Source organism: Malurus melanocephalus, unplaced genomic scaffold (assembly GCF_030028575.1).
Source record: "Malurus melanocephalus ecotype Western Australia unplaced genomic scaffold, MMel_1.1 scaffold_627, whole genome shotgun sequence".
NCBI lineage: Eukaryota > Metazoa > Chordata > Aves > Passeriformes > Maluridae > Malurus > Malurus melanocephalus.
This window is the reverse complement of record NW_026623859.1, coordinates 334,392-344,214: the sequence shown is the minus strand read 5'-3', so window position 1 is coordinate 344,214 and position 9,823 is coordinate 334,392. Positions and strand designations below refer to the sequence as shown.

The 9,823-nt window shown below is 43.7% G+C and overlaps 1 protein-coding gene across 1 annotated transcript in view; it reads left to right on the top strand.

Moving 5' to 3' along the window:
• The window catches only part of L2HGDH (L-2-hydroxyglutarate dehydrogenase), a 12,585-nt gene extending 4,177 nt beyond the window's left edge, over nt 1-8,408 (top strand). Inside the window, exons 4-10 of the mRNA XM_057383365.1 lie at nt 172-303; nt 915-1,077; nt 1,597-1,631; nt 2,567-2,734; nt 4,221-4,378; nt 5,109-5,240; nt 5,981-8,408. Coding sequence (XP_057239348.1) covers nt 172-303; nt 915-1,077; nt 1,597-1,631; nt 2,567-2,734; nt 4,221-4,378; nt 5,109-5,240; nt 5,981-6,176 — 984 coding nt within the window. The 3' untranslated portion in view covers nt 6,177-8,408. The remainder of the gene's footprint in view (nt 1-171; nt 304-914; nt 1,078-1,596; nt 1,632-2,566; nt 2,735-4,220; nt 4,379-5,108; nt 5,241-5,980) is intronic.
• Nucleotides 8,409-9,823: the final 1,415 nt, after the last annotated feature.

Here is a 9,823-nt window from a genome sequence, read left to right as displayed (position 1 = left end):
TATATTAGTGCTTCCTCAGCAATAGAATTTTGTGCAATTAATGGCACCAACCATTTATCACCCCCTTGATTTTTAATTCATTGTTCACTCATTCACTACTGCTTGAGCTTGTTGCTAAACCTCCCCTCTGTGTGTTTTGCTCACTGCTGTGCCTTTTTTTCTTTCTCAAAGCTGATTGTGGCTGTGGAACACGATGAAATTCCAAGGCTCAAAGCTCTGTATGAGAGGGGGCTGCAAAACAACGTCCCGGGGTTGAAACTCATCGGAGCCAAGGAAATCCAGGAGAAGGAGCCYTTCTGCAGGGTGAGGGATTGCCATTCTTTCCATTAATTGAAAGATCTCTGTTTCTCAGGTGACACAGTTTTTTTAATTGAATATAAATATTTTTATATAAATACATATATATGTATAAATACATATGTAATATATATATTATATATAAATAAACTTGAGGTTCAAGTTCAGAGGAGCCTGAAAATTCCTTCCCATCTGTAAGTGTGAATTTGAATCAAGCCAACATCAGTGCAGTTGGTGTGGTTGTAGCACTTCTCAGCCTGTTTATTTTCCCAGCAGAAGTGTGTGGAGTTTCTGAAATACAAATTTATTGTTGATTAATCTTAGTTTGAAAGGAGAACCCGGATACAAATTCCCTGTGCTGTTTCATCTGGCAGCTTGCTCTGGTGCAGCTCTGTGACTTACGAGTGCTTGTAGGTAAAGACAGACATTTTCTTAAAAATTATCTTTTAAATCTTTTTTCTTTCCTGTAAACATTTTGGTTCTGCTCCCTAAAACATGTTCCAGATTCAGCTGAGCAARTGGGGAGACAGCAGCACTCCCTTCTCATGGCAGTGCAGATATTCCAGATGAAATATTCCAACCTTTTCTCTTCCTCTGTGTCTTTATTTCCCTTCCAGGGTCTGATGGCCCTTGATTCTCCCTACACTGGGATTGTGGATTACAAACAAGTGGCCCAGTCCTATGCCAGAGACTTCCAGGAAGCAGGTGGGACCATCTTGACTGATTTTGAAGTCACAAACATGGAGATGGCCAAAGAAAGTTCTCCAGAAAGTGAAGATGGTAAGGCTGGGTTTTTTTCCCTTCCATTCACTGCAAAGATTTTGTTCAWAACATGTTTGTTTTAACTGAAATGACATTTCTGAGCCTTTCTCTCTGCTAAGGTTGAGAAAAAAAGGCAAAATTATCTCAGTGAGAGCATTTAGCAAACTCACTTTGGGTTTTTTTTTTTTTTTTTTGCAGGCAGGTTACCCTTCAGCTGAAACATTTAAAGCTGATGGAAGAAAGTGATAATAAAATTGAGAAATTAGGTTCTTCTCTTAAAATGTGCATGTGTATTCTTGTGATAGTGATTTTGCTTACCCTGAAAGTTGGCTGGATCTGTGCTGGCACACAGAGGGAAGAATAAAAACCCTATTAATTAATAAATACAGTCATGTCCAACAACATTAATTATGACAACTGTAGTTCCATAGCTTGGAAGATATTCCAGAGGAAAAATTCCTGGTGGTAAGCTGCTTGTTCTGTCAGTTCCCTGCTGCTTGTTCTATTAATTCCTTCTCTTATTTAATTTTGTTTCAGGACTGAAATACCCAGTTATTGTTAGGAACAAAAAGGTAAGAATGAAGTTGGAGTTTTAATTCCTTACAGGAAGCTGCTTCTACTTGTGATTTTTTCTGGAGTCCCGGTGGATTAATCATCTCCAAAAAAAAGGGTTAAAAAGCTGCTGTTCAGCAACATGATCAGTTTGATAAAACAACTGCAATCAGTTCTTAAATTCAAATTTAAAATAATAGTAATAATGTAAAATAATAAACTATAACATTCTGCTGCCTAATGTTTCATCTCCCTTATCTGCTTTATTTGCACAATMYGATGCTTGTGTTTCCAAGGACTCCTTTTATGACTTGTTCATTTGGTGACAAACACCCATTTTCATGTTTGCTTTTGGGCTCTGGCATCCATAAAATGATAAGGAGGCTTTTAGCATCGTTTTATTGTCATTTTATCATCAGAACTGATTCAGTAAAACAGGTGCTGCTCCTGCAAGTCAGAGCTGCCCAGAAATTGTGGTTGGCACCTCTTCACCTTCAGGAGGGAGAATCTGGACCAAAAACCACCTTACAACCATTAATTTAATTTAAATCCCTTTTAAAATTTAGTTCTGCTGTTTTTTTCTTCTAGTTTTGCTCTTTCAATATAAAGTAGCTTCTGAAATCTGTTCGATTTTGCCATCGAATACTGATTTTTTTTTTTTAAATACAAATATTTTTTAGTTTAGGAAAAAACCCTGTGGTATTTAAAAACAAATATTGTGAGCTAAATAAATAGATAATAGTTGGTGATTTTATTTATTTATTTAGATGATAAGGTGTTTAATATTTAGCAGCTCTCCATACGTGTGTGCTGTGAATTTGTGGCGCTGCTCCTACTCTGTGGGGTCAAATCARTGAACAGACTTTTTAAAATTACTTAAATAAATGATTGGGGTTTTTCCTGGATGTTTTTTAGTAGATACATCAAATTTTGATGTGTTTTTTGTTTTCCCCAGGGCGAGGAAATCTCCTGTGGGCACATTTTGACCTGTGCAGGACTTCACTCTGACCGTTTGTCTGAGATCAGTGGCTGCAGCCCCGAGCCCCGGATCGTCCCWTTCCGGGGGGATTATTTGGTGCTAAAACCAGAAAAATGTTACTTGGTGAAAGGAAATATTTATCCAGTACGTACCCCCTGCTTTGTCTGTCCCAGCATGCTCTGAGAGCTGCTAAAAATACAGAAATAGGGCAAAATTCTGTGGTTATTCCATCCAGAGATGCACAGTTCAGGGATGGAGATTCAGTTGGTGACAGGGCAGCCTGGATTTTGTTAATTTTTGAGGAATACATGGAAACACCACCTGGGAAGTTACTGCCAGTTGGTTTGATTTGGTTGTGGTTTTGGGTTTGGGGTTTTTTTTTCTTAATAGGGAAAGGATGGAGCATCATGATGCCACATGTCCAGAAAATTCTGAATTCTTTCTCTATGTCCTAAAATAAATCTTTAGGCAGGATTCAGTTGTCAGGGAGTGACAATAGTAAATMATTATTTATTATTTAAATAGTTATAACAGCCCTGTTTAATTTTTTTATTGACAAAGGGATTGACTGTGCCCTGAGGAAGTTCACAGATGACACTGGAAGCCTTTTCCAATTTGAGTGATTCTGGGATTCTGTGATGAATTACTTGATGTAGGGTTTAACCTTTTGTGCTAATTCCCAACATTCAAATTTAGGTATCTTTCTCTCAAATTTATTTTTGAATTAGCTGATTTTGTCATAAAAAATTTGATTTTGTGATAAAAAAAATTCTGGGATTCTGTGATTAATTACTCAATGTAGGGTTTAACCTTTTGTGCTGATACCCAACATTCAAATTTAGTTATTTTTCTCTCAAACTTATTTTTGAATTAGCTGATTTTGTCATAAAAAATAGATATGGGAGAAAAAAGACAACATTTCTAWGACCTAAAACAGACAAATAATGGGATGAAGAAGAACAATCCCAGACAGAAAGTATAGTTCTAAAGCAAGGAGAGAGAATTTTTAGAGCAGCATTTTAACTGATTCTGCAGTTGAAATACTGCTTTTTCTGAATATGAGCTTATGTTTTCTTGCTAAACACTGAATTTTGAGGAAATTTGAATGCTGGCATTGGTGTTTGACCTCCTCTCACCTGGGGATGATTTAGGTTCCTGACTTGGAAAGTAAGGGAGGAACTGGAATTAAAAAAAAACCCAAACCAAACCTGCAGATATTTATTATTAGCATTACCCAGACCTGCTAAGTTCAGGCTGTTTTGTACACACCAGTGAGGGTTCCCTCATATTTTGTATTCTGTTTTATTGCAGTATAATTGCTCTTGGTGAATAACAACAGGATGTTGTTGGTTTTGTTGTGGGTTGATTTCTATCCTGAGAAATCAGGTGGATTTTTTTTTCCTYTGCTGTTTGTTTTCCTTTTCTCTRAGATTTAACTTTACCTGGCCCTGCTCTGTTCTTCAGTTSTTTTAATTAATGACATTCCATAACTGCACAATTAACCAGCAGCAAAACCAGCTCAGAGACAATTACGTGCTTCCGTGACTCAGATTTTCTTTGCTGTGGCTGGAAATAAAATGGCAAATTTTCTGTTTTTAACAGCTCTGATCACTCCTGTGTCCCCCTCCAGGTTCCCAACCCTCGKTTCCCTTTCCTGGGAGTTCATTTCACACCCAGGATGGATGGCAGTGTTTGGCTTGGYCCTAATGCAGTGCTGGCCTTTAAGAGAGAGGGCTACAAACTGTTGGACTTCAGCACTGGAGACTTTTTGGATGCTGTAACCTACAGGTAATGCTTTGTTTCTGTGTCAGCTGGGTGCTCTTGTTGAAATGTGACCCATGGGAGCCACTTCCTGCCCAAAATCCTACTTTTCCCGTGTTTTTGGTGTGTTTAATGGCAGCTGAGCTGATAAGGGTGACATTTGAGTTCATGTGGTGTATGTAATATTTGATTTTTTTACCAGGACATGTCTCAACCAGTCAGGGACTGGGGCTGCTCATTGGAAGGTGCTGGTGGAGCTCTTCCAGGGTTGCTTTTGGTCCAGTGCACTGTGATAAGTTAATTAACGTGGACAGTGTAATTAAATATCTGCAGAGGATGGTCGGAAGAGAGAAGGGCTGGGAGAACTGGAGGTGTCCAGGCTGGAGAAGGTTCCAGGGAGAGCTCAGAGCTCTTTCCAGTGCCTAAAGGGGCTCCAGGAGAGCTGAAGAGGGATTTGTGACAAGGGATGGAGGGACAGAACACAGGGAATGACTTCAAACTGGCAGAGGGCAGGGATGGATGGGACAAATTTCTCAAACAGAAGAAAGCTTTACAGGATTCCTGATTTTGGGAACGGGAACTTGTGCCAGGCAGTTGCATTTGCTGCCTCCTTCAGCAGCCGGTCCTGGGTGCATTTGGAGGCAGATTTTCCCTGCCTGCAGTTGTTTTTTCTCTCTGCAGTTGTTTTTGCTCTCTGCAGTTGTTTTTGCCCTCTGCAGTTGTTTTTGTTCTCTGCAGTTGTTTTTGCTCTCTGCAGTGGGCTGTGGAAGCTGGTGCTGGGGAACGTGTCCTATGGCCTGGGTGAGCTGTACAGAGCCTTCTCCCTCAGTGCCCAGGTGAGGCAGCTGCAGAAGTTCATCCCTGAGGTCACCACCAACGATGTTCTCAGGTAAAAGAAACCTCTTCTGCTCGGTAAACCTCTGATTTGAACAGCAGAAAACGTGGCTTGGGTTTAGTCCCTTCCTCCACCAAAATGTGACGCTAAAGCTTGGAGCTGCCTCCAGCTTGGAGATCCCTGCACAGGGGGGATCTGGAGCTGCTGGAGAGAGTCCAGACAACACCAGGAGGATCAGAGGGATGGAGCAGCTCTGCTGGGAGGAAAGGCTGGGAGAGCTGGGATTGTGCAGCCTGGAGAGGAGAAGCTTTGGGGTGACCTCACTGTGGCCTTGCAGGGCCTGGAGAGAACCTGCACAAAGATGGAGAGGGGCTATTCACAGCACCCTGGAGTGGCAAAACAAGGGGGAATGGCCTCAAACTGACAGAGAGTAGGGTTAGATGGGATATTGGGAATTGGGAATTCCTGACTGGGAGGGTGGGCAGCCCTGGCACAGGTTGCCCAGATTTGCTGTGGCTGTCCCTGGATCCCTGGCAGTGCCCAAGGCCAGGTTGGACGGGGTTTGGAGCAGCCTGGGGGATGGTGGGAGGTGTCCCTACCATGGATGGGGTGGAATGGGATGGGCTCTGGGAGGTTTTTTCCACCCTCAGTGATCCCATGGCTGCAGGACATCCCCCACTCTGCCTCCTTGCTGTTCACCTTCCCCCAAAAGGCTTTGTCTCCACACTCTGCCCCTTCTCACGGGAATCGAGAACAGATTTCCCTTTCTGTTGAGCTCCTCCTCCCTTCCCCAGGGGTCCCTCGGGGGTGCGAGCTCAGGCTTTGGACAGCCACGGGAAGCTGGTGGATGATTTTGTGTTCGACGGCGGCCGCGGCGCCGTGGGGAGCAGAATTCTGCACGTCAGGAACGCCCCTTCCCCCGCCGCCACCTCCTCCCTCGCCATCGCCTCCATGATCGCCGACGAGGTGGAGCGGCGCTTCGGGCTCTGAGCAACGAGTTCTGCCCTTCTGGAATGTGAGATTCCTCCTGAAGAACCACCAGGGAATGGCTGGGCAGTGCCAGAGAACCCTTGGGAATGTTCTCTGCCCGCAGCTCCTCGGTGCGGGTGAAGCCRTTGGTGTGGCCACCTGCAAATAGTCAAAAAATAAATCAATGCAAGAGCCAAGGAACTTCACTTTAAAAGAGRAGGAAAARGTACCAGACTGWTTCCTTCATTATATTAATATTCCATAAATACTGTATTTGATTCAGTGCCATTTTCTGCAACTTTTGAACGTCTTTGGCCACCTGAGCAGGACCAGCCCATGGGAAGATCACCAGAGATGGGAGAGCCCCTGTGGTGGGATTATCCACAAGGATTCCTCATTCCTKTTGGGATGGCTCTGAGTGTGCTTTCTCCCTGATTCCGTTTAAATTGGAGTCTGCAGTCCTCTAGATTACATGGAAGTAATGGAATAGAAGGATAAGCCCTGCTTAAGGGCCCTGCTGATATGGAATTAAAGGCTTTRTCAGAGATTGAGAACAATATTCAGAGCCTTCGACGTGAATGCGGAGYGTTTCGCAGAAAAATGAGCTTAAAGAGGATTACCAAACCCAAGTCAATTTAGATCTGCAGTTCAGATACCTGACCACTGTGCTTTTTATAGAGCTGAAATGAAAATATGGACATCAACAACCACTTTTCATTTAATTTACAGAAATCAGCTTCAGTGGGTTTGGGCTTTTCCTACCTCTGACTATTGGTGATGCAGAACGAGCTGATCTTTGTCCAGCAGCTTGAGCAATCCAGGGAAAATGGGCTTTGTGACAGCAAATGTGGAGGGAGGGAAGCTCCAGAAACCTGCCTGAACTGAGTCATGTTTTACATTGCTTCCCTTGCAGCCCCAACAGGGGTGAGGCAGGAAAGCTTCCCATTCCCAGAGCTGGCACCAGGGGAGCTCAGATGGTGCTGGTGACTCCTCTGAACTCCAGTGATCCCTAATTTTTATCAGAGATCCACCTGGAGGAGTCTGTGTGGAGAGGGATGCTGGGCGTGTTCTGCAGAATGGCTGTAAAATGGAATTTTGTGGCCTGAGGGACAGAGTATTGAGGGTTTTATAGCAGGTGCTCACAGGATGTTGGGTAACACATTGTGGGAAGGTCATGTCAGGATATTGGACACACATTTTTCCTTAAAAAGTTCTTTCCTGAGCTCTGATGGGMGTGGGTGAGCACGGGAGGGCAGCTGTGTGGCTGATTTTTACTGTACAGATTTGAGACATTTTTGAGGAGAAAAAAGGCCTTAATCAGCCTTTTTTTAATTTTTTTTTTTGTCCTGGTGACATCTACTCTACCAGACAAACAACTGCTGAAAATTCAAATAACAACCCTTTCAGAGCAAAGCTTTGGTCACTTCAGGCAGGGATTTAGCTGCTCCAAGTCTTCCAGTGCCACAGGGCTGAGTAAAACTTCCCACAGTGGAACAATCCTRTCTTCCCTCCCTGCCAGAAGTGTTGCCTATCAACAGTAAATTTTACAAAAGGATTGCAAAAGCAACTTCCTCCCACACGGGGTGTGGCCCTGACATGTATTAACAGAATGGAGAACATTAAAATGCAAAGCAGAGACCARGGGGAATCCTAAGTCAGCATTTCCCTGCGGTGCTTTTTCCTCTCAGGTGATGATTGTTTGGGGGTAAAGTTTATTTGAAACTTAAGTTATGAATCTTGAGGTAGCATTCTGTGAAATGTTAATATTTTCAGAGAGAAAAGTCTTAAAGTTTTGTTATAAAAATAACTTTGGAGATTATGCTGTCGGAGTTTCAGGCATCAATCTTGTTGCTCACAGAGTGTGAAAATGTGTTAATTTATTTTTCAAACAAGTTTAACTCACTTGGATGACTTCATAAATGTGCCTTTTTCTRTTCTGATTAAAATAGTGGGATGGGATTTTTTTTTTAAATACTGTAAAGTCTGTGTGTTTCTCCTGACTCAGAGAAAAGTTTCACTGGAATCTGCAAATTCTCAGCTGAGTTAGGCAGGAAATAGCTCTGTATTACAGGAATTACTTTAGGAGGGGGACACATGACCAAACTTGTCTTCCTAAATTGTCTTATCTGTGCTTCTCACACCTCACAGCTTCTCCTCACTCATCCTGAGGCTGATCTGGGCCTGTTGTGACAGGTGGGATGAGAATTCCTGAAACTCTGAATAAATGTTTGGACAAAAGTTATAGAATCATAGAACCCCAGACTGGTTTGGGTTAAAGGGACCTTAAATCCCATTCCATCTCTCTACCCTTCCACTGTCCCAGGGTGCTCCAAGCCCTGTCCAGCCTGGCCTTGGGCACTCCCAGGGAACAATTCCTTCCCAATATCCCACCTAAACCAGTGCCCAGCAAGRTCAGTCCTAAACTCTGGAAGGAGTAGGACCTCTTGGTCCATGGTTTGTACCACCATTATCCCATAATTGCCTTCTCTTTGCTCACAATTTGGGTTTGAGGAACAAGTGTCTTTCCATAGAAATTAATATTTTGTTGGGAATTTCAGACTGCTGTGATAGAAAGGAGCAGAAGGAGCTGTTGCTGCCTCTGGAAGCATCAGGTTCCTCCAGGGAATCTGTTACAAAGTGGGATCATGCTTTTCCTGGCAGAAAAGCACTTTTTTTTYCCCTCTCTGGTTTAATTTATCCACTCTCTTTGTGGACAAGGCTTAAAATGGGAAGTGAGATTCGAATATGGTGCTGTTAGGAAGGAAAAGAGGGAAAAGTTATCTGGATTTGGGTGATCAGTGGGTGGAGGGAATGGTAACAGTGGTGGTCTCTGGATTAGGGATGGAAATTGCCTCCAGAAAGGGAGGAATTCTGCCTCCAGAAAGGGAGAGAAACTCCTTCCAGGTACGGAGAGAAACTGCTGCCASGYAGGAAAAMAGCCTYCAAATWGAAAGGAAAACTGCCTYCAGGCAGGGATGGAAACACCCTCCAGCTTGGAAGAACAATATCCTCCAGAGAGGAAGGAAAATAGGCTGYAGGATGTGAGAAAAACTGCCCCCAGGTAAGGAAATAACATCCAGCTAGGAAAACAGGCTCCAAGCAGGAAGAAGAACAGCCTCCAAGTGAGGAGAGAAACTTCTTCCAGGTAAGGAAACAGCCTCCAAACAGAGAGGAAAACTGCCTCCAGGYAGGGAGCAAAAAATAATTCAGATAAGGATGGAACAGCCTCCAGGTAGGAAGAGGCACAAATCTCTCCAGGCAGAGAAATAACCTTCAGGTGGGGAGAGTCACGTCTTCCAGGTAGGGAGAAAAACTGCCTGCAGGTAGGAAAAAGAACATCATCCAAGGAGGGAGAGGCAGAATCTCTCTCTAGGTAGAGAAAAACACAGCCTACAGGTAGGGAAATAGCATCCAGGTAGGAATAAAAAACCGCCTCCAGGTAGGGAGAGGAACATCCTAAGGGTGGGGAGAGGCACAGCGAAACAACCTTCGGAGGGAAACAACCTTCGGAGAAGCTGACTCCAGACAGGGAGAGAAACATTCCTTCGGGTAGGGAAACATTCCTGAGGCAGGGAAATCTCCTCGGTGCCGGGAAATCTCCACAGTGCCGGGATATCTCCGGGGTGCGGGAGCGGAGAGCCGCCCGTCCCGCTCGGTGCTGCAGCTCC